Genomic DNA, 27,113 nt, shown 5'->3' on the forward strand with positions numbered 1-27,113 from the left:
ACATGGCGAAAGGAAGGCGAGTGAGCGTGCTGGAAACGTGCTAAATTGCTGCGGGGTGGGCAGAGAGGGCCTGGTTCACTTACACGAGCTAGCTAGGCTATGCAGGTCCACAGAGGCCAACCTCCTTCAGAAGTTGCTGAGAACTTACGGGGAGGGTATTTTCTTTAGTAACAAAGTTTCTGGAACTAAATACATGGACCTGAATTGTACATTGTAAAATGGTTACCATAGCCAGATGACCTAGGCCTGCAATCCTGGCTGCTCCAGGAGGCTGAGATCTGAGGATCAAAGTTGAAAGCCAGCCCCAAATCACACACACACACAAAAGCTGGAAGTGGAGCTGCGGCTCAAGTTGTAGAGTGAAGAATACAAGTGAGACCCACGAGATCCCCAGGTCGAGTCCTAATAGTAGCAAACACACACACAGGTGATCCCCAGGGTACAGGAGTGAGTTGTGGCTTGTGTCAAATGAGACGCAGATGGCAGTTCCCGTAAGAGCCACCTTCCAGGGTTGTTATGGGATTAAGCACATAAGTGGTCACAAGCTTGGAGAGCAGGCCTAGATGGTGAAGCCACACCTTCAAGGCTGAACTTAGAGTCTCCCCCTTTTCAGGTTGCTAAATTCAAGTCTGAATCGCCCCTCTGCGGGGTGGGGGCTGTAGAGGGAGATGTGCAGTGCTGAGGGAACCTGCTGGCTGAGCCTGCCAACTCCCCAGTGTGCCTTTCAGCAGCAGCGGTGCTCTGGGGTTTGGGGAACAACCCCCAGCTAGGCCCAGGAAAGGGCTGGTCCTGGGGCTGGAACTCAGGGTCTGGGCACAGTCCCTGAGTTTCTTTGTGCTCAAGGCTAGTGGTACCACTTGAGCCACAGTGCCACTTTCAGCTTTTTCTGAGTAATAATAGTCTCACAGTCTTTTCTGCCTAGGCTGGCTTTGAACCTCGGTTCTCAGATCTCAGCCTCCTGATTAGCTAGTATTCCAGGAGCCACCAGCACCCAGCTCTCTTCCATGCTTCCTCTTTTCCTTTCTCCTTCCTCTCCTCCCCACTCCTTCCTTTACTTTATTCCTTCATATGCCTTTGAGTGGAACTAGCATGGGCTGGTTAGATGATGGGGGACTGGGGCAACCACTTGCTGTTGGGATCCAGGCCCTAGCCTGTGAAACAGCTGCCTCTGGGACCTGCCTGCCAAATCCCGGGAGAGCGCACTCCAGCTAGGAGAGCGTCCACCAGAGGACACAGGTGTCTGAAAGATCTCTTTAGATTACATCACCCTAAAGCCTGCTGAGAGCAAGATTGTGGAGGATGAGCAAAAAAGAAAAATAAAAAGGAGATTGATGGCCCCAGTGTAGTGGTTAATGCCTGTAATCTCAGTCATCTCAGGTGTTTGAGAGGCTGAGATAGGAGGAGGATCATAGTGGGCAAAAAGGTCAGCAAGACGGAAATAAAAAATAAAAATAACAAGCTGGGCACGGTGTTCATGTCAGTAATCCAGCTACTTTAGGAAGCAACGGTAGGAGACTGTATTGAAAAAAATAACTAAAGCCACAGGCAGTGGGGGTGTGACTCAGTGACAGGTCTGTCACCAGCCCGGAGTTTAAATCCCTGTACTGCTCCAAATAAGCAAATAAAGTGTAAAGAATGCTGATGTTTTATGTTCACTCATTCTGTGACCGCACAGATAGTTACTGAAGACTCCTGGTCCAAACCAGGAGAGGGCTGGACCTGACTGGAGCTGAAGCAGGGCTCAGATTCACTCAAGGTCTCCTCACTTCGCCGGGGACAATGACAGGCTGTGCGACCCCTAAGCCAGCACCACGTGCTTGCTCTTTTTCAGTCCTCATAACTAGCCTAGGATTCTGTTCCAGGAGGAAACAGAGGTTTAAGGGGCCCCGCTGCATAGCAGGGCACCAGGTTTCTGTTCAGCAGGAGAGGAAGAATGACCCAGGCCCTGGGTGTCTGGTAGAGACACCTGGCCAACAGGCTTTACCATGCTCTCCACTGGGGAGGAGAGTGGCAGGCCTCTTCTTAGAATTACTAAGTAATTCTACTCCATCTACTCCCCCCTCCCCAGTACTGTACTATGATCTTTCCACGTTTCCCACATAGCTGGGATGGTGCGTGCATACCACTGTACCCTGTTGTTTTACTAAGGTACCTCATAACTTTGCCCACGTTAGCCTGGCGCTGAGAGCCTCCCAATGTCAGCCTCCTGAGTAGCTGGGATTACAGGCTTGAGCTGCCACCCTGCGAATCCACGTTCTCCATCTCACAGTAGCATAACTTTCAAAGGTGCATACCAATGCATTCTTTTCCTTTTTCTTTTTTTTTTTTTTTTTTTTTTGGTCAGTTGTAGGACTTGAACTTTAGGCCTGGGCTTGAGCTCTTCAGCTCAAGGCTAGTGCTCTACCAATTTGAGCCACAGGGCCACTTCCAGTTTTCTGGTGATTAATTGGAAATACGATTCTTGGGCCGGGAGTTTGGCCTAGTGGTTAAAAGTGCTTGCCTAGCATGCATGAAGACCCGGGTTCGATTCCTCAGTACCACATACATAGAAAAAAGCCGGAAGTGGTGCTGAGGCTCAAGTGGTAGAGCTCTAGCCTTGAGAAACTCCAAGGACAGTGCTCAGGCCCTGAGCCCAAGCCCAGGACTGGCAAAAAAAAAAAAAAGATTCTCAAGGACTTTTTGTTGTTGTTGTTGTTGTGGGGCTTGAACTCTGGGCTTGGGCGCTGTCCCTGAGCTCTTCAGCTCAAGGCTACCACCCTGCCCCCTTGACACAGCTCCACTTCCCGTTTTCTAGTGATTAATTGGAGATAAGAGTCACAAGGTCGGGGCCGGGAGTTTGGCCTAGTGGTAGAGTGCTTGCCTAGTATGCACGAAGACCCGGGTTCGATTCCTTGGTACCACATATGTAGCAAAAAAGCCAGAAGTGGTGCTGTCGCTCAAGTGGTAGAGCTCTAGCCTTGAGAAAAAATCCAGGGACAGTGCTCAGGCCCTGAGCCCAAGCCCAGGACTGGCAAAAAGAAAAAAAAAAAAGAGTCACAAGGTCTTTTGTGCCCCAGCTGGCTTTGAACCTTGATCCTCAGATCTAAGTATCCTGAGTAGCTAGGATTACAGGCATTGGCCTACCAATGTATTCTTGTTCCGAGTTTGTCTCTGTGCCTTGCTGCACAAGCTCTTTGGTCCAGAGCAAGGCTTAGGCTTCCTAGATGAACGTGAGACGCAGGAACTTGGCCACATTACATGCTGTCCAGATCAGTTCCGTGTTTGGGGATGGTCCCCTTCCTGGGGGGTCCAGCTGGGTCCTCAGGACAGCCGTTCTGCCTGCGTGATTGGTGAGATCAAGGCTGAGAATGCCACAATTAACCAATGAAGCCCCTGACTACAGTCCAGGCCACTGGCCAGGTTGGAGTTAGTCAGGCGAGAATTTTCCATTCTCTAAAATGCCCTGGTATGTGTGAACTACAGCTTGAACTCAAGGCCTCAAGCTCTCACATGGCTTTTTGCTCCAAGCTGACATTCTATCACTTCAGGCACAGTTTCATTTGGTGGTTAATTGGAGTTGAGTCTCACAGACTTTCCTGCCCAGTCTGTCTTTGAGCTGCAATCCTCAGGCAAATCTCAGCCTCCTGAGTAGCTAAGATTACAGGGTTGACAGCACCACTTCTGGCCTTTTCTGTGTATGTGACACCCAGGAATAGAACCTAGGGATTCATGCATGCTAAGCAGGCACTCTACCATTAGGCCATGCTCCTGCGCCCGGCCTATGCTAGTTTTTTTGAGGATAAAAATACCACTGTCAACTTACTCATGTCTCCCAGGTGAGCCTGGAGCTGGGGGGTCAGCCCCTATTTTGCCTACTGCACGTTTTGAAGCTCAGTAGAGTGTGAGACTACAAAGCCACCCGCTGCTTCACGTGGGAATCAAGCAGCCTGCACTGGGCAGGGCTGCCAGGTGCAGGGCTCTGGCTGCATCTGCATTCTCTCAGGCAGTGAAGCATGGCCGGGGGTGCTCACTAACTGCTCCTCACCACTGCTTCAGTGCTTTGCTGAGAAAAAGCACCCGTGAGTGGTTCCCAGGAGCCCGGGACAGCCAGCCCTGCTCCCAGCCTCGAGATGGGCAGGGTGGCTCTCCGCTGTGTCTGTCTCATCAGGTCCAGGGTCCATGTGCCACTCCAGGGGAAAGGAAGGAGGCCACCGGTCACCATTTCCCTGGACCCCACATGTCACCAGGAAGGCCTGCTGCTGGTTGAGGTGCCTCCATGTCCCATGCAAAACCCATCAGATGAGAAACAGAAACAGGCGGGTAGCCAGCCACCACTGTGTCCAGCTGCCAGGGCTGTTCTTGCCTCCGCCCACTTTTCTATTTCAGAAACAGTGGAATGTCCAACTTTGCAAATTCCTTTGCTTAACAGAAATTTGCTTTTAATGTCTAAATGCTGTAAACATTAGAGCAGGAGCCGCGAAATGCAGCTAAAGCATGTCTTTAAGAAACCACATGTATGTCCAAGTGCACGCATGCACACACGTGCACAGAAGCGTGAACACATGCGTGCACGCACGCGCACACACACACACACGCACATCCTTCGAACATTCCTCTTGACTGCATAGATCACTGTTCTGAATTCTCTGAAATGGTTAGGCCAAGAATTTCAGTGGTGAATATTTCTGCTGTGATTTCGTCCGGAAGTTCTTTTTCAAAGCAAATTTCTGAACCTAGCAAAAAAAAAAAGAAAATAGAAAACAAAGAAAAATGCTTTCCCAGTTATTAGGTTGCTAAATCAGAAGGAGCTGGTACTATACACAAGAGGTGCGTTCTGCTATAGTTTGTCTTTGCTTTCTTGAAAACTCCGGAAATTGGTCCAAATCCCTCCCTTCTGTGATGAGACAACTTTAACAGGATTTCTGAAAGCCTTCACCATGTGGCAGTGATGAATTACTGCTTTGAGATGCTTAGAAACACAGTATAAATACATAATTGGGAAAGTTATGCCTTGTGTTGGTACTGGCTTGAACTCAGGAAGTTGCACATTTCCTTAGCTTTATTTTATTTATCTATTTAATTTATTGTCAGTCACAGAGCTTGAACTCAAGGCCTGGGTACTGTCCCTGAGCTCTTCAGCTCACTTTACCACTTTGAACCACAATGCCACTTCAAGTTTTCTGGTGGCTATTGAAGATAAGGGAGTCACTTTCCCGCCCAGGCTGCCTTGGAGTTGTGGTCCTCAGAGCTCAGCCTCCTGAGCAGTTAGGATGACAGGTGCCCGGAAGCCTTAGTTTTAATTGTTATCATAAAACTGATGTACAGTGGGGTTACAATTACAGTCAGATACTCTTATAGTGAGTATATTTCATTGGCTCTTTTTTTGCTCAAGGCTGGCACTCTATCACTTGAGCTACTTTTCCGGTTCCTGCTTTTTGTTGGTCAATTTAGAGGAAGAGTTTCATAGACTTTTTGGTCCAGGTGGGCCTCAAACTGCGCATCCTCAGATCTCAGCCACTGAGTAGTTAGGAATTTTGTTAAATTTGATTGTGGGCACTGGTTAAAAAAAAAAAAAAGTGTGGGAACAGAAGCAGGCAAGGAACCTTGGCCCCTGATGGTCAGGCCAGTGGGCCTAGACCACCCATTCTCGTGTGCCTGGGCTGGAGCAGCTCCAGTAGGTCCTGGAGAAATCCCTGCATCAGCCCATCCTCACTGAGCTATAGCATCCTAAGGTGATGGTGTGGGGTGTGGGGGGGGGCTTGTTTGGCTTTGTCTTGTTTTGTTTTGTTAGTGGCAGCTTTACATAATTGTGGTGAGCGCTCTGACACAGCCACACCCAGCCAGATGAACAGTGAGAATCCCAGACTTGGTGAAGCTGAGATCTGAGGATCACGGTTCGACGTGCAGGCAGGCAAGCCCATGAGACTCATCTCCAAGGATCCACCCACCCAAAAGCCAGAAGTGGTGCTGTGGCTCCAGTGATTCAGCGCCCAGGTCCTGAGCTCAAGCCTAGTATAGACACCAAAAAGAAAAAGAAAAAAAATCTAGAAAGTTCTGGCAGCTTGAAGCTGGGTTTATACCAACACCCAGTTGTTGTTCGTTACCCTTGTCTTGTGGCTGCACTGCCGCTCCTTCCCCTCCACAAGCCGGAGAGGCGCAGACCTGTCTGGGGAATAGTGGGGAGGGCAGAAGGATGCACACTACACCACAGCGGAGGTCCTCATCCCCTGGCATGACCACCCCTCACCCGCTTGTCACAGCTCAGCCAGGTAGGATCCCAGAAGACTGAGCTGTGGGCTCGGGCTCAAGGACAGGGACCTGTGTGGTCCCTCGTGCCCAGTACCTCTGGTGGAGGCGGTTGCAGGCTCGGATTTCCACCCCTCCGGGTTCAGGCCATACAACGTGGCGAAGCAGTCCCTCATCTCTTCCTCTGTCATGTGCTCACCTGAGGACCCCAGAGGAATGGTGGCCTCTTAGAACAGTGTCAGAGTGAGCTGTATATTGTTCTGTGATGTGTGTGTGTGTGTGTGTGTGTGTGAAACAGCAAGAGCAAGAGCGAGAGAGAGAACGAGAGAGAGAGAGAGAGAGAGAGAGAGAGAGAGAGAGAGAGAGAGAGAGAGAGAGAGAGAGAGAGAAAGAGAGAGAGAAAGAGCGAGCTTGAACTCAGGGCCTTGTGCTGTTTCTCAGCTCAGGCTGGTGGTACTCTACCACTAGAGCCACAGCTCCATGTCCTGCTTTTTGCTGGTTGATGGGCCATAGAGTTTTCTGCCCAGGCTGGTTTGAACCATGGTTCTACGATCTCAGCCTCCTGAGTAGCTAAGATTATAAGTGTGAGCCACACCAGCCCCTGGCTTGTTCTGAGGTCTGAAAGAGAGCTCCATTACTTCCTTCTACGGTTTTAAAATGTAATTCAAGCCAGGAGAATTTGCCTGGGCCCCTAGGGACCTACCAGAATCACTCCAGTGTGACAGAGATGAAACTGTCCCCAGTAGTAATGAGGAGAATAAAACAAAACAAAACAAAAAGCCAGGCCCGTGGTTCACCCTTTCAGCCGAAGCTAGTTCCGGAGCTGAGATCTGAAGATCACGATGATTCAGAGCCAGCCCAGCCAGGAACGCCCTTGAGACTCTTAGCTCCAAAAAACCACCCAGAGGCCAGAATGGAGGTGTGGCTCAAGTGGCAGCGTGCTACCCTGGAGCGAAAGCAGCTCAGGGTCAGCACTGAGGCTCTGAGTTCAAACCCCAGGACTGGCACTCCCCCCCCCAAACTTTACAAGCTGGCTTTGGACTGGTCTTTGTTACAAATCTATCTTACCACAGTCTCTGAGGACAGAGAAATGAGCACTTGTGTCCCCATTTTATAAGTGAGGACCCTGAGACTTAGGAAGTCTCAGGATGCGGGGACACGAATTGTATTTCTGCAGTTTCCGGATCAGGGTTTTCCCATTGTCACTACCCTTGCCAGACGCACCCCGTGTGTGTCCCTGGAAAGCCTGCCGCATCACCCCTGCCCCCATGCCCGGGGAGGGGGGATTGCCTGTCTCCCCTCACTCAGTTCCCTCGTGGCTAGCTCCCGATCTCCTGGCTCAGCCGTGCACCTTTGGTCATGAGCAGTCGCAGGAAGTCCTCTCTCCGAATGGCCTTCTTTCCTTGGGAGTTGGTGTAGCCCAGCACATTGAAGCTGTGCCTGATGCTGCTCATGCTGTTCCCGAAGGGCGGCCTGTGATTCAGGTAAACTTTGAAGAAGTCTGGTAAGTTGATTTTGTCAATGAGGCTTCCCGTTTCCACATACTCACTGAACTTGATCTCATTGAACATGTCATCGATCTAGGGAAAGGATTGGGGGAGGAAACAAATGAGCATTCCACACAGAGCACAGCTTCTATACCTGTAAAGACTGGCGAGCGTAGACTGTGTCTATGACAGGTCAGATTGTGTCCCCCGGTTATGATACAGTGACAGTCTCGTCTTCAGCCCTATTACAAGTAGGGTCACCGCCCTGTATCGCATGCAGGCAGATCCCAGGCTGGCTTCACCAGGGGGAGAGACACCCAGGGAGAAGGTGTCAGCTGAGGCGGAGATCAGAGTGAACAGCTTTAAGCTAGGACTGTGCCAACCCCAGAAAGAGCAAGGGCCTAGGAGGGTTCTCCCCTCAGCTCTGAGCGTGGCCTGCTGTGAGCTTCATTTCAGATCCTGTGAGGATAAATTTCTTCCTTCTGCCCCCTCCATTCCTTGTGAGGCTTGAATTCAGGGCCTGGTCACTGTTCCTAAGCTCTTTTGTTTCAGGCTAGTGTTCTACCACGCTGAGCCACAGCGCCACTCTCAGTTTTCTGGTGGTTAATTGTAGATTGGAGGCTCATGGGCTGTCCCACCCAGGCTGGCTTCCACCACGCACCTCAGACCTCAGCCTCCTGCTCAGCTAGGAGGACAGGTGGGAGCTACCAGTACCTTGACTACATTTCTGTCATTTTAGCATGAACTAGGCCCTGGCTGAAACCGGTTAAATCCTTAGCATCTATAAGAACAAGCGAGCAAACTTTGTTATTTTATACCACCCAATTTGTATTTCTTTAAAAACAATACAAAAACAAGCAAAACACATTGTTGCTATATAGCCTCAGCTGGCCTAGAATTGGTGTTCCAGCTTCTTCTGCCTCCCAGTACTGGTATAAACCTCTACCACCATAGCCAGATCTCTGATGGGTTATATGCAACACACACATAGAGAATTTGGAAAGGTTTGTTTCCTTTGGTGGTGCTGAGTTTCCTTTGGTAGGCTGGTCTTCTACTGAGTGAGCTATCTATGCCCCTAGGCCATTTTTGTCCTAGGCTCTGAGGTTTTTAACTCAGGGCCTGAGCACTGTCTCCAAGCTTTTTTTGCACAAGGATACCTAGTATTCTACCTCTTGAGCCACACCTTCTAGAAGTTAATTGGAGATAAGAGTCTCAGGTTCTTTTGTGCCTAGGCTGGCTTTGAACCTGGATCCTCAGATCTCAGCCTCCTGAGTAGCTGGGATGACAGGTGGCGTGAGCTACCACACCTGGCTTTTTTAAAAAAATATATTTTTTATTATAATTAATAGAAGGGTTACATGATATTTGCCAGATAAATGGTGCCTTAATTCCCACACATTGATACCCTTTCACATGTCATGGTCCTCATTTCCCTTCCCCCTTAGCTTTTTTTTTTTTTAATCCATTCGATTTTTTTAAGGAAAAGAGAGGGTCTCAAGCTCTAGGTCTAGCCCCAGTCCAGGCTCCTACCTCCATCTCTCAGGTAGTCGGGACCACAAAGGTAAACCAGTCCATCCATCTTCGTTTTGGAGACAGACTCCATAACTCAACTATCTTATCTGTGCCTCCTCAGTGGCTAGGAGTACAGGTTTGTACCAGTGTTCAACACTGGCACCTAAGTGAGCACTTAAGAAGCCATCAGTCATTGAAAAGATCAACAAAAACAGCAAACATTTAGCTAGATTCACCAAGAAATAGAGACCCCATTTGCTAACATCAGTAATGAAGAAGTCAACACCAGTAGGGACTCTACACAAACAGAATTCTAAGAGAATGAATGAGTTAGATGACTTAGATGAGATGAATCAATTCCTAGAAAGACACAAATGGCCAAAACTTAGCTCAAGCAGAAATAGAACACTGGAATAAAAAGAGATTGAATGAGAAGTTTGAAAACTCTCCACAAAGAAAAGCTAAGACCCAGAAAGCTTTCCTGGTAGAGTCTACCAAATACTTAAAGAACACCAATTTCCTACCAATTCTCCCCAGAAACTTGAAGAAAGGGGAGTGTCTTCCCATTCATCCTACAAGACCAAACAGACAAAGATCTCATCAGAAAAGTAATAGACCATGATCTCTTATACATTTTGGATATAAATATCCTCAACCCAAATGCAAACAATCTGAGCTCAGCAACATACAAAAAGCCCCCACCCGGCCCACATATGACTTAGCCCAGGAATTCAAGGTTGGTGCAACCAGCAAACCTCAATTAATACATGCTTCTTGATAGGACAAAAATAAAATGACAATTAGATAGATGGGGGGGAGCATTTGGCAATACACAGGCTATCATCATAAAAACACTCCATGAGCGAGGCTGAGAGGAGGCTTCCACCTCATTGGGTGATGGGTGGGTGTGCGAATCCACCACTGCCCGCACACTCAATGATGAGACAACATGCTCTCTCACTAAGACCAGGGGACAGCTGCTCTCTTCACTTCTGCTCAACCCTGGACTGGTGACACTAGCCAGGGAAGTTAAACCAGTATCCAGAGTGAAAAGGAATAAGTAAAACCACCTTTCTTTTTGGTTGCTAGCAGGTGACAGGCGTGTCCCACCTCCCCCCCCCACCATCCCAAGGCTGGCTCATGGCTGCTTTGCTTGTGTGGTCCAGAAGCTGGCTATAGACCCCTGCTGGGCCACCCAACTGCTCTGCTAGTGACCTGCGCCCCCTGCTGGCCACCTGGCATGGAACTGCTGTGGAAAATGCTCAGATGTTCACTCAAATTAAACAGTTTCCACAGGAGCCAGTAATCACCCTCCTTGTCTATGACTAACAGAAATGAAAACATACTCATATAAAAATGTGGGCATGCATATTCATGGAAGCATTATCCTAACACTGTGAAGTGGAAGCAACCCTGACGTCTGTCAGCTGACAGACGAGTGAATCCAAGGTGGTGCATTTGTGCAGGGGATGTTAGTCTATCAAAACAGAAGGAAATGGGCCACAAGTGTGGCCTAGGGGTAGAGTGCTTGCCTAGCATGCATGAAGAGCCAGGTTCAATTCCTTGGTACCACATATATAGAAAAGCCAGAACTGGTGCTGTGGCTCAAGTGGTAGAGCTCTAGCCTTGAGGAAAAAGGCCAAGGACAGTGCTCAGACCCTGAGTTCAGTCCCCAGGACTGGCAAAAAAGGAGGAGGAGGAGGAGGAAGAGAAGGAGGAGGAGGAGGAGGAGGAGGAGGAAACACTGCTATGTGCTGCCATGTGGAACATGCTTGGCAATAGAACACATACAGGGAGCCGGCGCAGTGGCTCACAACTGTAATCCTAGCTACTCAGGAGGCTGAGATCTGAGGATCCAGGTTCAAAGCCAGCCCAGGCACAAAAGAACCTGAGACTCATCTCCAATTAACCTCTAGAAAATGGAAAGTGGGGCTAGGGTAGGGTGGTAGCTTTGAGCTGAAGAGCTCAGGGACAATACCCAGGACTAGTTCAAGCCCCATGACCAAAAAAAGAAAAAAAGAATACACACAGGGAAGGAGCCAATCACACAAAAAACACCACATGAACTCATGCCTGAAATCCTAGTTACTCAGGAGGATGAAATCTGAGGATTGAGGTTCAAAGCCAGCTCGAGAGAGTCTGTAAGATGTGTGTGTGTGTTGGGGCTTGAAACTGCGCCATTTCCAGTTTTCTAGTGGTTACTTGGAGATAAGAGTCTCACGGACTTTAGTGCCCAGGCTGGCTTTCAACTGCAATCCTCAGATCTCAGTCTCCTGACTAGCTGGGATTACAGGAACGAGCCACTGATGCTTGGCTACTGAAGTGTTTTGTTTTGGGTTTTTTTGGTCAGTCCTGGCTCTTCAGTTCAAGGCCACCGCCCTACCCCTGGGCCTGGGCATTGTCCTCAGCATTTTAGCTCAATGCTATTACCCCACGCCTGGAGCCACAGCCCCACTTTCTAGAGATTAATTGGAGATAAGAGTCTCAGCCACCCTCAGACCTCAGCCTCCAGAGTAGCTAGGATTACAGGCGGATCCACTGGCTTGCAGTGGTTTTTGAACGACCTTCATGGCATGAGCTCCGGTAGCTCAGTGGCTCCTCGTTCCCCTCCCTGAGAACGTGGCTGAACCAGTCTGGGCCCCACCCTGTCGCATCCCTCAGCAGCCCCGGGTTCTCAGCAGGGAGGAGGGGCCCAGTGTGTCTCCCCACCCTCACCACCCTCACCAGCGTCTGCACTTGGTCATCCTGGAGGCCACAAACTTGTGAATGGCATTAAAGGCTACTGACCTTTGAAATGGCACATTTTATATTATGTGAAGTTCATTTCCAGCACTGAATAAAAATACAAAATAAATAAGATGGAGGCTCTAATTAAAATAAAACTTGGCTCTGGGCTTGTGGTTTTTAGCAGAGCAATGACAGCTGGCAGCTGGGGTACAGACACAGACTTTGAGCTCACATCTGCCTCCTCTAGCAACTATAGCTTAGGACTTAAATCTCAGTTTCCTTCACTGCTTAGTTCAAAGCCTGGCCTTAAAAAGGCCCCAAGGAAGAAGAGGGAGGAAGGAGTGAGAGAGAGGGACGGAAGGAGCAAGGGGAAAGGGGGAAGAGGGAGGCAGGCAGGCAGACAGGCAGGCTGAGCCTGTGTGAGGCCCGGGGTTCCATCCCCTGTGCCGCTCATGTGCACATACACACACACGTGGGCACACACATGCACACACATCCTGGAACTCCATCCACACCCCAGAATAACAACCAAGGTTGAGGTCTCCATTTTCAGGGTTTTTTTTTCTCCTTTTGGTGCCAAAGCCCACATGCAGGAGATATTTCAGGTTGCTTCTGCCTCCGACTCTGCCTGGGATCATGGGTGACCCTGAAAGTTCCCTCCTTTCTCAGAGCCTCACTTTCCCTCCTGCACAGCACAGGTCTGGGGGTGCAGCCTGCCCATAGGAGGACCCCAAGAAGAACAGCTGTTTGCATATCAGAGCAGCCAGCATCTGGAGGGCCTTTCTTCAAAGCTTGCTTTCCTGCCCCCTAGGTATTTTTCCCTGGTCCCCAGCTGGAAGTTCTCCTCACTTCTGGAGGGGCTTCAGTCCATCTGGGATGTGGGTCTAGATGTGTGGGACTGTGGGAGGAACCATGCTTATCTTTCTGGGTTTTGTTCTGAATACAAAAAAAAAAATGGTACGGGCTATCGCTTGGATTTATGACAACTGAACAGAATGGAAATGTAGGCCTGGATATTCCCGCCCCTCCCCCCCAGCCCCTGAACCACCCTGGAGCCACACCTTTACTTCTGGCTTTTTGCTCCTTACCGGGAGCTTAGTCCCATAGACCTTCCTGTCTGGGCTGGCTTGGAACCTTGATCCTCAGATCTCAGCCTTCTGAGTAGCTAGCATTAGACGCGTGAGTGCTGAGCATAGCAGGATCTGGTGTTAAAAGTAGATGTGAGAGGCCAGGAGTGAGGCCTCATGCTAGAGGGCTTGCCTAGCATGCATGAAGCCCTGGGTTTGATCGCTTGGTACCACATACGTGGAACAAGCCAAAAGGGGTGCTGTAGCTCAAGTGGTAGAACTCTAGCCTTGAGAAAGCCCCAGGACAGTGCTCAGGCCCTGAGTTCAAGCCCCAGGACTGGCAAAAAAAAAAAAAAAAAAAAAAAGTAGACATCAGATACAAAGCTACAAACATATAAACGGTAAGTGGTTATCAGCCTCCCCTCTGAGTATTGCTGCACTTCCCCAGCTCCCTCACTGCCCCCGGCCCTGCACTCATCGTCTCCGCAGTTATGCGTGGCCAGTGGACGTCATGTGAGCCGTCATTTTAACCCACGCTAGCTGGGCACGCACATCTCTGCCAGGATGAGCCGCAACGGTTCTGCACTCAGTGAAACTGTTGTGCAGTCACGACAAAAAATAAAGCACAGGGTGCAAGCTGAGCAGAGCAAGGCTGCAGTGGCCAGAGAACAAAGCGCCACACATTTGTAAAAGTTACAATGTGAAACTTTCTTGATATCAGTTATAGAAACTGAAGGCCTCTGTTCTGGCTCTTTCTATAACACTGCATACATTGCTAACTGTTCATTTATTAAAAAAAAAAAAAAAGGGAATGTTGACAGTCAAAACTGGTCATCTCAGCATGGCAAAGGCCAAGGCAGGAAGATCAGGAATTTGCGGCCAGCCTGAGCCGCAAAGACTCAGTCCCTGCCCCCCCAAAAAAAATAAAGAAGGAAGGAAGGATGAAAGAGGGAGGGAGGGAAACTAAGTGGGGCATCAGTGGCTCACACCAATGGTTTTCAAAGCTGACCTGGGAAGAAAAATCAAAAGACTTATCTCCAATTAAAGCAAAAAGCCAGAACTGAAAGCATAGTTGAGAGGTAGTATGCCAGTATTGAGTGAAAAAGCTAAGCAAGAGCAAAAGATCCTGAATTCAAGCTACAGTACACACACACACACACACACACACACACACACACACACACACACACACACACACAGAGAAAGAAAGAAAAAAAGAAGTAAAGGTTTGTAAGAGCTGTCTACTTGGCCACATTGGCTGTGATGTGTCTGTACCATTCTGCCAAAGAAGGGAAGGTTCTGGAATTCTTTGGGGAGGGTTATATTCTTATATCATTTCGCTTCCATTTACCATACTGAGTAGCTGCAAATCCCACAGGGAGGCTGGATGACGTAGGCAAGTAGAAGCTGGGTTAAATCCCTTATTAGTTTGGCCAACCTCTCCATGCAACTTCTTGGGGCGAGGCAAGCAGCTTCCTCTTTGTAGGAAATGTTCTGGTAAACCACAGCCAAGTTTCAAAACCCTGAAAAGATTATTTTTTAATCCCTATAAATCCAACAGGAAAACAAAAGACTAGAAACATTGCTCTGCATAACTTCAGAAAGAAACAAACCCATCGGCTAATGAAGTTTACACTGATACAGCCATATCTGCTTCATAGAACATGTGGAGAGAATGAAAGAACAAAAGGAAAGGGAGGAACAGAGGGAGGGGGAGGGAGGAAGGGAGGAGAGAGGGAGGAAGGGAGGGAGGGGGAGGGTAGCACTGGAATGGATCAAGGGCACTATATATACCAGATCTACTGCTGAGTTATTCCCCCTCACCCCGTGTGTGTTTGCGGGGGGGGGGGGGGGGAGTGTTTTAAGTGGATTTAAAAGCCTAGAGTCTAGGCTGGGCTGGGAGTTTGGCCTAGTGGTAGAGTGCTTGCCTAGCATGCAGGAAGAGCCAGGTTTGATTCCTTGGTACCACAGAAATGGTGCTGTGGCTCAAGTAGTAGAGCTCTAGCCTTGAGAAAGCCCAAGGACAGTGCCCAGGCCCTGAGTTCAAAGCCGAGGACTGGCAAAAAAAAAAAAAAAAGTCCTAGCGTCCAAACACCTTATAAAGATCCTTGGTGGAAGACCAAGACCCCATTATGGGTCAGTGGGGGTGAGGGTATCAACATTACAACTACATTTTTATTTTGGGCTGTGTAGTTCTGTTTTGCCTTTAAATTTTTCTCTTTAGCTTGGTATAGTGGCTCACACATTATAATCCTAGCTACTCAGGAGGCTGAGATATGAGGTCTAAGGATCAAGGTTTAAAGCCTGCCTCAGCACAAAGGTCTGTGAGACTCTATCTCCACTGAACCACCAGAAGAGCAGAAGTGGAGCTGTGGCTCAAGTGGTAGAGCGCTGGCCGTGAGTGGAGCAGCTCAGGGACGGCACCCAGGCCTTGAGTTCAAGCCCCAGGACTGGCAAAAGAAAAAACAAATAGAATTTCTGCTATCAGCCAGCTCTTCCTCCATGCCAACCACTGTGCCCACCTCCTCGCAGGCCTCAGCGGCCGAGCCTGGTCCAGAGAGGACGGAGTGGGGGCTGGCCCTGCCGGTACCATTCCTCACTCTGTGCCCACGGTGATGCCAAGCCTCCCTAGTGAGGGGGCCCCGGGTACTGAACGTCATGGCCCTCCAGGAACGCATCCTGCTCACCGCCTCCTCGGACGGGTAGAAGCCGATGGCGCGCATGACGAAGGGCAGCTCGGACAGCTGGATGTGCTCCGACACCTTCCTTTCCTCCATGGTGTCGATGCCCTGGGTGCGCAGCTGCGAGTAGTAGAAGTAGTCCTCCAGCTCCTGGGGGGTGACGGGGACACGCAGCTCGCCCGGGCCTCGTGCTGCTGCGAGCAGCCAGGGAGGTTTCGGGCTTTCTGGGGGAAGACTCTTACCCTGTAGAACTTCCCTTCCCTGCCTCCAGATATCAGGCCGTAGAAGGGGGTCAGGTCCTTGCCCCCGAGGGACACTGCCGCGTCCAGGGCGCTGGAATGGAAACAGCCGGGGAGCCCTGAGGAGGTGCTGGGGGCAGTGCCAGCCTGGCGCTGGGCCTGGCTCCCTGGGGAGGTGGGCAGGCCCCCACAGCGGCGCAGAGCCCTGACCTTAGCCCAGAGGAAAGGCTGGACGGCTGGTACTAATTGCTTCCATAAAAACTCAGGAGACCACAGGGACTCATGCCAACCAGATAAAAATAATCCTCTGCTCTCTAACACTAGGTCAGAATCTCTAAAACCAGGCCGCCAAAATGGTAAGGAAACCTACTTTAGCGTGAGGCTGGAGTAGGCAGCCAGGAATCCCAAGTCATTACAATAATCCACTCACTGGGCCTCCGCTAGCTGCAGTCAGGCCCTGTGCTGAGGACCACAGCGGGGAAAGGGTGAAGCAGGAGTGACTTAACTGCCCAGCCTCCAGTTCCCCACCTGTAACATGGGAGGGTGGTACAGGGCTTGCAGTAAGAATGACATGAGTGTATGCCTAGATGTGGCCCCCTCAGGCCCACCCCTCACGCTACAGATCAGCCATGGAGGAACCAACCCCTAGACCTGGACTGGGCGATGGGAAGAGCGCCTGCCTCCCAGGACAGATGGAGGATGGAGTTAGGACTGCTGTTGCCATGGAAACAGGCAGCAAAATGTCCCTCCACTTCTTTCACAAAGACTTAGCCCCAAACTCGGCGTGGCAGCGCATGCCTGTCATCCCGGCTGCTTGGGAGGCAGAGCTGCGAGGATCTTCAGTTTGACCAAGCAGTCCCTGAGTTAGAACAAGACTGGCCGACGAACAAAGGGAAAGGAAGGCTGACAGGCTAGCAGAGGAGGGAGGAGGTGAGAAGGAGGGGAAGATGTTTTGTGCACAGCGCACGCCCCCTCCCCCCACGCTGTGTCGGCAATGCTCGGCAGTATTCGGGGCCTGGGCCAGGACCCTCAGAACCGTGGGATCGCAGCCTTCTTCTCACCCTCCAAACCTGTCCTCAGTAAGTCTGCCGGGGAATTTTGTTTCCTGTTTAGGGCTTTTCTATTTCTTTTCCACTTATAAAGCACTCAACATATTAAGTCACCAGTGCTAATTAGTTTATAATGATTCTTTGTCCCCATAACAGATTAAATTGAAATTCTCAGAAGCCTGGACTCTGGCCAGACACAGGAAAGCTACTGGAAAGCAGCAACCTTTAAAAAAAAAAAATAACCTGAGCCGGGAGTTTGGCCTAGTGGTAGCGTGCTTGCCTAGCATGCACCAAGACTTGGGTTAGATTCCTTGGTACCATATATGTAGAAAAAAGCAGGAAGTGGTGCTGAGGCTCAAGTGGTAGAGCTCTAGCCTTGAGAAAGTCCAAGGACAGTGCTCAGGCCCTGAGTTCAAGGCCCAGGCCTGGTAATAATAATAATAATAATAATAATAATAATAATAATAATAACCAAACAATTCCAGATGATGGATCACTGAGGACGAAATGGGAGGGGAAGACTGCGCCCCGCGGGGTATCCCTGGCTACCACCGTGGCAGGGGCCGGGGCAGTGGGCAGCACACGTGTGGACAGGACATCAGGGCCCACCTCTAGCTGTCCATCCGCCTCTCAAGCCAGCACCTGCTCCCTTGGGTAAAGACAGGAGACATGGGTCACAGCAGTGGTCTGGAGCTGCCTGAACCCTGACAGACCTCATGGCCATTTCCATTAAACGCAGAAACACATTTGCTCCTTGAGGAAGGAGGAGTCTAGGAGTCTCTGAGCCATTCTGGCCTCTACACCAAGGCCTCACGCAGGAGACGCCCCTCTGCGGCAGACAAGGCAGGGCATGGAGCGTGGGGTGGAGGATGGGAGCCCATCAGGCACAGATGGCTGGCAGTTTATAATCCCAGCGACTCAGGAAGGCTGAGAGCTGAGGATCCCGGTTTGAGGCCAGCCCAGGCAGATACATCGGAGATTCTTTATCTCCAATTAACCAGCAAAAAGCCAGAAGTGGAGCTGTGGCTCAAGTGGTAGAGTGCCAATCTTGAGCACAATTGCTCAGGGACAGGGCCCAAGCCTTCAGTTCAAGCTCTAGGACTAGCACAGAAAGAGAGAAAGAAAGGAAGGAAGGAAGGAAGGAAGGAAGGAAGGAAGGAAGGAAGAGAAAGGAAGAAGGAAAGAAAGAGAGAAAGAGAGGAGGGAGGGAGGGAGGAAGAGAGAGAGAAAGAGAGGAAGGAAGGAAGAAAGGGAGGGAGGGGGGGGAGGGAGGACAGACTGGACATTTGAGACTGCCCCATGGAGCAGGTGACATACTTCAGGTTGATTCTCCACTGTATGACAGAGTGGTCCTGCCCGCCCGCTGTGAACGCGTAGCGGCCATCGTGGGAGAGGGCCAGGCTGGCCACGCCGCTGGGGTGGCAGATGATGGCACAGGTCTTGTGTGGGTTGCCATCAATTGGTAAGATCTGGATTCCAACCTGGGAAGTTGAAGAATCAGACTCAGCAAACAGGATCTCAGATGTGAGGCACGGTGAGTCCAGCGAGGTCGAGCACGAGAGGCGGGTCCCGCAGGCCCGGAGGGGTGCAGAGCCGGGAGCCCGGCTTTCTTCTTCCCTCCCCATCTCCAGGTCTGCCAGAGCAGTTCTCACAACCTCATATAGGCTTTTCTTCTCTTGCACCAGTACTGGAGTTTGAACTCAGGGCCTGGCCACTGTACCTGAGCCCCTGGTGTGCGTCCACCATGAGCCATCTGGGCACGGGAGCTCATGCCAGTCATCCTGGCTACTCAGAAGGCTGAGATCTGAGGATCCTGGTTCAGAGCCAGCCCAGGCTCAGAAGACCCCTGCGACTATTATCTCCAATTAACCACTTAAAACCTGGAAATGGAACTGTGGCTCGAGTGGCAGAGTGCTAGCCTTGAGCAAAAGAAGCTTAGGGTCAGCACCCAGGCCCTGCGTTCAAGCCCCACAACCTAGAAAATGAATAAAATAAATTTATAGGGCCCAGAGTTTGTCCTAGTGGTAGAGTGCTTGCCTAGCATGCATGAAGACCGGGTTCGATTCCTCGGTACCACATACATAGCAAAAAGCCAGAAGTGGTGCTGAGGCTCAAGTGGTAGAGCTGTAGCCTTGAGAAAGTCCAAGGACAGTGCTCAGGCCCTGAGTTCAAGCCCAGGACTGGCAAATAAATAAATAAATAAATTTACAGCTAAGTCTAATGAATTTGCACATCCTCCATGCAAATTAGATCTTCGCATAGAAACAGAGGAGGAAGAAGAAAATCCACTGCAGGCTATGCCTTTTGGGGGGGTACAGGAAATCTTTTGCCTGCTCAGACTGTCTCCCAAATGTAGTTTTCCAGCTCCCCAGTCTCTGGGGCTGCCCGGGGGGGGGGGGGGCAGGGTGCTACCTTGTCCTTGTTGATGAACACCAGGTACCGCTTCAGGAGATCCAGCGCCTCTTTCACGGGAAGGACCTGAGTGCGCTGGATGGGGGAGCCGTACGCCGGCCCCAGCAGCGTCTTCCTGGTGTGAGAAGGGAAACCGCGCTTGCATCTCACCACTGAGTGTGTAGTTGGGGTCCTTCCACAGGTGTTCTTACACATTTTCTTTTCCTGACCCTCCCTCCCTCCCTCCCTTCTTTCTTTTTTGGAGGCAGGGTTTCTGTACGTAGCAACCCAGGCTGGCCTTCACTGTTACTCCTCCTGCCTCAGCCTTCCAGGTACTGGCTACCACCGGCAGCAATGCCACGTGAGCCATTCTCTCCTGCGGTCACCTTGTCACCCCTGAAAGATCCTCTAGCAAAGCATGACAGCCACCCCGAGGCAACCCTGTCTACTACCCTACCCCTCAAACCACAGCCCCACTTCCTGGTTTTTCTTTTGTTTTGTTTTTAGTGATTAATTGGAGATAAGTCTTGCGTTCTTTTGTGCCCAGGCTGGCTTTGAACTGATCCTCGGAGCTCAGCCTCCTGAGTCCCTAGGATTACAGGTGTGAGCCACCACACCCGGACTCTTCTACCTTTTGAAAGCAGAGCCCCTGGCTTATCTCCACCATTTCCACAAATCCTACCACCCACATGCAGCCCTAGCCACAGGGTGGCCTTGGCATGCGCCTCCTGCTGGCCAAGCATCCCCTCAGCACCAGGAAGTGTGGGCCCCTGGGCAGGGAGGAAGGAACTGAAAACACCTCTGGAACATTTCCCAGAGGAAGGAACTGGCCACTTGGGTGTCTTCGGGGAAAGTCTAGCGAAGGCCAGGCTGCCAGCAGACTGTCCAGAGCCCCCGTCTGCAGTGGGCACTGAGCTATGACAATGTCTGGGGAGAATGGCCCAGGCTATTGGTGCCTCAGTTTACCCCTCTGCCAAGCTGAGGCAGGCCCCCAAGATGCAGACCCGCCCCCAGCCTGTGGAGGGAGCCCGGGTGCTCGTGCACCTGCACATCTTTGTGGTGGCATTGAAAAGCTTCACTTTGTAGCCGCTGTTGCACATGAGCAGGAAGAGCTCCTTGGTGAGGGGCGGGTACCACACCATGCAGGTGGGGTAGGTGCCCTGGTCTGTGCGGTGGATATCCAGCACTTCCAAGTGGTCCTTGAGGCTTCTGGTAAGATTGTATTCAATCTGTGCAAGGGACCGACAGACACATGAGGGCGTGTGTGCATGCGTGCGTGTGTGTGAGCACACGTGTTGTGTGCGCGCGCCAGTCCTGGGGTTTGGGGTTTGAGCTCAAGGCTTGGGTGCTGTCTCTGAGCTTTAGTGCACAAAGCTAATGCTCTACCACTTGAGCCACAGTACCACTTCTGGTTTTCTGGTGGTTTATTGGGGAGGAGAGTCTCATAGGGTCTTCTGAGCCCAGTCTGGCTCTGAACCTCGATCCTCAGATCTCAGCCTCCTGAGTAACTAGGATGGCAGGCACAAACCACAGGTACCCAGCCAGTCTCATCTCTGACAGTTACTTCTACTTCAGGGGCTCTTCGAGAGTAGGGATTAGAGCCAGGTGGCTGAGCCCTGGGCTGTGCCCCCCCCCCCCCCGCCTCCCCTGCCCCAGCACTTCTTCCAGGACACAAGCCCTGGGCACTGTCATGGCCACGTAAGGGCAGCCTACCAACTTGGATGCGTTTGTGATTCTTGCTTTACCTGGATTTCTCCAATGAACTCATGCCATGGGCCTTGAGCGGGTGTGACACAAGGTGTGACACACATGCACCTGGCCCGGTGAGAGGGGAGGTAGAGCCCAACAGCTCACCAGGAAGCGGTCTCTGCCCAGGCTCAGCAACCGGGGCTCGTTGCTGTCCAGGTGAATCCCGAACAGGAGGCTCTGGATGCTCTTGCGATGGGAGCGGAGCCTGGCCAGGTACTCCCACACCCTTTGCCCATTCTTGACGATCATCACATACACGGCCACGGTGAAACTGATGTCCTAAACACAAGTGGCAGAGCCCAAGTTAGCAGGGTACGGTGGCCCATGGCTGTAATCCTAGCTGCTCAGGAGGCTGGGATAATAGGATCAAAGCTTAAAGCCAGCCTGAGCAGGAAAAGTTAATCACCAAAAAGCTGTGGCTCAAGTGATAGAGCACTAGACTTGAGCACAGAAGGTAAGGGACAGTGTATAGGCCCTGAGTTCAAGCCCTAGAACCTGGGGTGGGGGGTTAGGCAGGGGAGGTTGGCTCCAGTGGTAAGCAAGCCTGAGGTATTCAGTCCAAATGTCAGTAACACACACACACACACACACACGCCATCCTTGTTTTTCTTTTCTTTCTTTTTTGCCTGTCCTGGGCTTGAACTCAGAGCCTTAGCACTGTCCTTGGGCTAAAGCTCTACCACATGAGCCACAGCACCATTCCAGCCTTTTCTCTATATATGGTACTGAGGAATTGAACCCAGGCTGCATGCATGCTAGGCAAGCACTCTACCACTAGACCATGCTCCTGGCCCCCACGCCATACTTTTTCATGTTAACTTCATTCACTGTTGTTTTTTTTGCAGGACAGGACTGCGATCTGCCTTTTTCGCCCTGCCATCCTTGTCTTAACCAGGATGACAGCAGGAGGACACAACCATCATCTTTCTGTTGAGATGAAGATTTATGGACTTCCCTGTCTGGGCTGCCCTGGAACCAAGATCCTCCCAATCTCAGCCTCCACCCCCTCCGGGCTCTGGTGAGGCGCTCACTGCGGTGGCCATGTAGCGGGAGTCATGGGAGAAGCTGACATGTGTCACGCTGTGGCGGGAATAGCGGAAGGGCTCCGAGCACTCGTTCTTTAAAGACATGGCGTCCAGGATGTAAACCGTCCCCTCTGTGAAGCCGGCTCCAAGCAGGGCCCCTGCAGGACAAGCCCCAGAGGCCTTCATCCCTCTAGAAACCACCTGCTCTGAGGTACAGAGCTCCCAGCAATGGACACGAGGGGACTGGAACGAAAGGTGGAACCTGAGGAAGAAGCCCGGGTTGTGGTGGGGTCTTGAGAGAAGGACCCTGGGGGTGAGGGGACCTGCAGGAGCAGAGCCAGGCAAGAGCACAGCCCCTTGTGTAGAAATACCTTCCGGGTTGTAGGTCAGACTCTGGACGCCAAGCCCCTTCTCAAAGACCCTGCTGAAAAGGTACTTCTTCTTCTCGTAATCCCACATTTTGATAATGCCACAGGTACTGCCTATGGCAAGGAGAGGCTGGTACGGGTGGCAGGCGATGGCGTAAATGGCATCCTTGGGCTCTACAAAGAGTTTCTCCAGCTTGGTGCCCTCTACTGTTAAGTGGTACACAGTGGCATCCCACGTGGCAATGATGAAATTCCTGCTTGCCAAGGAGAGGATGAACAGTGTGTCGGGGACCGGGGCTCGCAGCCATTCTGGTCTAATCGCACGCAACACGCCTCTGTGGTCTATAATTTACTGACATTATTAACCCAACGTTTCCAAAAATATACTGGCAACACCCAACAGCCTCTATTTGTGAGTGAACAAAGTCTACTTTTCCACATGTAAATTGAGTCATTAAGTATGCAGATGGACAGTCCACTGTACAATGAGCTAATCTGCACATGCAAATACTCATTTGTGTATGCAAATATGGAGTTGGGTGCACACATACAGATGCGCCTGTAAAGACTGCAAGGGTAATTAAGCAGACTCACAGATAATTCGGTCTTGAAATGTTATGACTGTTCATTATCCAATGCTTTTAACCTCAGTGGTTAGGACAGGTTTAATCTAGTATGAAGTGCTCGGCCAAGGACTCCGAGGTTCAACAGAGAAGAGAGCTCAGGGTGAGGACAGGCCAGGGTCAAGTCACTCAAGATACCTTTCTCCCCTACTGGTCCTGGGGAACTTAGGGCTTGAGCTTCTTCTGGTCAAGGCTAGTGGTGTGCCACTTGAGCCACAGGGCCACTTCCAGCCATTTCTGAGTAGTTTGTTGGAGATAAGAGTCTCCTAGACTTTCCTACCCAAGCTGGTTTTGAAATGTTATCCTCAGATCTTAGCCTCCTGAGTAGCTAGGATAATAGACATGAGCCACCAGTACCCAGCTCTGAAATTCTTTTTTTTTTTTTTTTCCACCAGTCTTGGGCTCGAGCTCAGGGCCTGAGCACTGTCCTTGGACTTTCTCAAGGCTAGAGCTCTACTACTTGAGCCTCAGCACCACTTCCAGCTTTTTTCTATGTATGTGGTACCGAGGAATCGAACCCGGGTCTTCATGCATGCTAGGCAAGCACTTTAACCACTAGGCCAAACTCCCGGCCCTGAAATTCTGAATAGTAAAACAACACTAGGTTTTGGAAATGATCCATAAGCCAGGCACTGGTGCTCAGAAGGCCCTGATCTAAGGGGTGCAGTTCAAAGCCAAGCCAGGCAGCAAAGTCCATGAGTCTCTTATCTCCAATGAACCATCAAAAAGCCAGAAGTGGAGCTGTGGCTTAAGTGGCAGAGCACCAGCCTTGAGTGGAACCCCAATCAGAACCCTAACCCTAACCAAAACACTTACTATAACCCTAACCCGACCCCTAAAAGCTCAGCGAGAACATGAGACCCCTAAGTTCATATGCCTGTAAACATTTTTTTTAATCCAATAGTGATTTGAATCATCCACAGGCAGGTAAAGAACTGACTAGAAGGCAGTTTAGAAGGCTGTTCCCTCAACTCCACACCCCAGGGGCAAGCACACCACTGTGCACTTGCTAGGCAAACAAGTGACGGGACTCATTCACAACTCACCTGACAACAAACAGGTCACCTTTTAAGGTGCAGTCGGTGGGGAGGTCAGATGTGTCTGTGGGAGGCTTGGGCGGGGTCTTGGAGAAGGACAGGCCCCTGATGGCACTCAGCTTGAGTTTGCTGTACCAGTTGACCACAGACAGTGTGTGATCGTAGAACTTGATGTTCCCCTTGATGTCGCCAGTGACGATGTAGCTGGAGGAGTGACATGTGTGTTAGGCAGAGGGAGGTGGGAGCGGGGAGCACTGTCATCTGGCGCCATGTCGCTGGCTTTCCTGTTGCCCTGGGTCACATCTAGGAAACCAATGTGCAAAGAAATCGGGAAACTTGCTTTCAAGCCTGGGGTTGCCAGATACAGACATGAACAACCCAGAGGCCCTGAGAAACCAGGACTACTCTCAGTCTAAAGTATATCCCGGCTATGCCACGGGACCTGCGTACACGGACAGCGCTCCAGGGCCAGAAGGCCGGACTGCACAGGGCAGGCTCCAAGACAGAGGGGAGAGTCCATCAAGCTGCCTCTAAAGCACATGGCTGGCCCCGGGCCTCCTTTGGAGGAAGGCGCTGCTGTGAGAGGACTGGAAAACCCTGTCTGGCCATTACACCCAGGCAGTGCAGCGTGACAAAATGACTTTTATTTCCAGTCACCTGATCCACCCCAACGGGCCTGTTGTTACTTCTTTTTCCCTTAAAGACTCTCACATAATTCTAATCAGAGGTGGGGGAGGAGCAGGGGAATTTTCTTATATACTATGCGGAGTGATTAAATGAGCTTTCTGATTAACAAGCAAGGCAGGTGGACTGAGTAATTAGCTAGAGCCTCTTTTACTGCCCTCTGCTGGACAGAGGGGGCAAAGCTGGTCAAATGGTTTTTTGTTGTTTTTTTGTTTTGTTTTCTGTAGGTCATAGGGCTTGAACTCAAGGCCTGGGCACTGTCACTGAGCTCTTTTATTCAAGGTTATCACTCCACCACTTTGAGCCACGGCTCTACTTCCAGTTTTCTGGTAGTTCATTGGAGATAAGAGTTTCACAGGGACTTTTCTGCCTGGGCTGGTTTTGAATGGCGACCCTCAGGTCTCAGACTCCTGAGTAACCAGGATTAGAGGCGTGAGCCACGGCACCTGGCAGTCAAGTGTCCCTAAGGGGCCTGCTCCTCTGAAGGCTCGCACGTGCTGGCTGGGTTTTATTTAACATGGGGTGACGGGAATCCAGGCCTGGTCTTTACTGGGCTCTACTCCTGATTTTCAGCCTCAGGACCAACAAAGGAATGAAAAAAACAAAACAAAACAAATGAAAGGTAACAGGCCCATTGAAAGCAGATGGGATGTGACTCTAATCATAGAGGCAGGTCTTGCCTATAGTTATGTCCTCAATACATCCGGAAACTTCTCTGGCACACCAATGTCAGCTCCATGTGCCAGGCAGTGCATGGTTTTACTTGCCTTGTCTCGTAAAATCTGAGAGCAGAGTGTTATACCCATTTTTCAGATGGAGAAATGTAGGCTCTGCAAAGTTAGATCTTTTGCTCAAGGTCACCAGCTGAGATGCAATAAAATAGGTTCCATCACTGTTTTTATGCTCGTCCAAGCCCTCACAACCTCTCAAAATTAAAAGGACTTCTGGTAGTGATACCTGCCTGTAACCCCAGCACAAGGGAAGCTGAATAAAGCAGATCACACTTCAAGGCCAGCCTGGACTACATAGCAAGATCCTGTTTCAACCCTCCTCCACAAAGGACCTGATATATTTCATCTTTAGATAAGGTGTGTTGTTTTTTTGTTTCAGGCAGACCAAACAATATAGTTATCTGAATTATTTTCTTGAAGTTAAATTGGGGAGAGAGGGTACAAAAACCATTAGAAGAATACAAAGTATCACAGAAGAAAAATAAATCAGTTACTTTGTTTCATCAACACAAGGGGATTTTTTAAACATAATGCATGCCCAGAGCTTAAATAGGCATATAAATGGGACTATATAAAGAATAAATCCACCCGTACAAGCACTCATGCTCTCAGCTCTTCCCAGAGGCAAGCGAGGTGCCCAGATGATGACACTCCTCCCCAGAAGCATTCCACTCATGTACAAACGTGTGGACAGAAGGCGTGTTGCGCTCGCCTGCTCACTCAGAGGAAGCTCCCTTCCGGTCAGCTCCTTACCTGTCCACCGTGGTAAGTACCGTGATGCCCTCCTTCTGCAGGTGGACCAGCTTGCAGGGCTTGAGGTTAGGCAGGCTGGAGGTGGGCAGGTGCGGGTGCTGGATGTCCCACACCACCAGCTTGCCCTCCAGCGTGGCGGACAGGATCTGCATCTGGCTCAGGTGGAAGACAGACTGGCTGAACTTCCCCACAAGCTTGTTGAATGTCTATGTGTCAAAGATGGGGTATGCACCAGTTACCATGCAATAGAAATAACATCAGAGACAACAACAAGATGCTTGTGGGTTTGTCTACCCCTGCCTGGCTTCAAACCCACATCCTCAGATCTCAGCCACCTGTGTGGCTAGGATTACAGATGTGAGCCACTGGCCCCTGGCTTATCAGACACTTTATTATTTCTACCTTTGTGTCTGCGAACTGATCTCCTTGTTGGGCTGTCTAAAGTCATGGACGGTAGAGCCCTTTGCAGATATGTGCCTGTGTAGATCAGGAGCCTTGTTCTCTGGAGGGACAAGACTGTCTTCTTCTTCTTCTTCTTCTTTTTTTTTTTTTTTTTTTTTTTTTTTTTGCCAGTCCTGGGCTTGAGCTCAGGGCCTGAGCACTGTCCTTGGACTTTCTCAAGGCTAGAGCTCTACCACTTGAGCCCCAGCACCACTTCCGGCTTTTTTCTATGTATGTGGTACCGAGGAATCGAACCCGGGTCTTCATGCATGCTAGGCAAGCACTTTAACCACTAGGCCAAACTCCCGGGCCTTCTTTTTTTTT

The 27,113-nt window shown here is 50.6% G+C and overlaps 1 protein-coding gene across 3 annotated transcripts in view; it reads right to left on the reverse strand.

Moving 5' to 3' along the window:
* Window positions 1-4,396: 4,396 nt before the first annotated feature.
* Cfap251 (cilia and flagella associated protein 251) overlaps window positions 4,397-27,113 on the reverse strand; it is a 40,335-nt gene continuing 17,618 nt past the window's right edge. The window contains exons 10-22 of one of the 3 annotated variants that reach the window (XM_090319985.1): window positions 26,349-26,554; window positions 24,190-24,384; window positions 22,524-22,774; window positions 22,159-22,310; window positions 21,233-21,406; window positions 20,423-20,607; window positions 19,400-19,514; window positions 18,305-18,468; window positions 15,942-16,032; window positions 15,706-15,849; window positions 7,577-7,805; window positions 6,323-6,424; window positions 4,397-4,712 (exon numbers count right to left, since the gene is read on the reverse strand). In XM_090319985.1, coding sequence (XP_090176111.1) covers window positions 4,609-4,712; window positions 6,323-6,424; window positions 7,577-7,805; window positions 15,706-15,849; window positions 15,942-16,032; window positions 18,305-18,468; window positions 19,400-19,514; window positions 20,423-20,607; window positions 21,233-21,406; window positions 22,159-22,310; window positions 22,524-22,774; window positions 24,190-24,384; window positions 26,349-26,554 — 2,112 coding nt within the window. In that variant the 3' untranslated portion in view covers window positions 4,397-4,608. Of the gene's footprint in view, window positions 4,713-6,322; window positions 6,425-7,576; window positions 7,806-9,581; window positions 9,797-14,369; window positions 14,542-15,705; window positions 15,850-15,941; window positions 16,033-18,304; window positions 18,469-19,399; window positions 19,515-20,422; window positions 20,608-21,232; window positions 21,407-22,158; window positions 22,311-22,523; window positions 22,775-24,189; window positions 24,385-26,348; window positions 26,555-27,113 lie in introns of those variants that run through there. The other 2 variants (XR_016532925.1, XR_016532926.1) reach the window with 2 other exon arrangements.

The sequence above is a fragment of the Megascapheus bottae genome, chromosome 28 (assembly GCF_031878675.1).
Source record: "Megascapheus bottae isolate mThoBot1 chromosome 28, mThoBot2.hap1, whole genome shotgun sequence".
Lineage (NCBI taxonomy): Eukaryota > Metazoa > Chordata > Mammalia > Rodentia > Geomyidae > Megascapheus > Megascapheus bottae.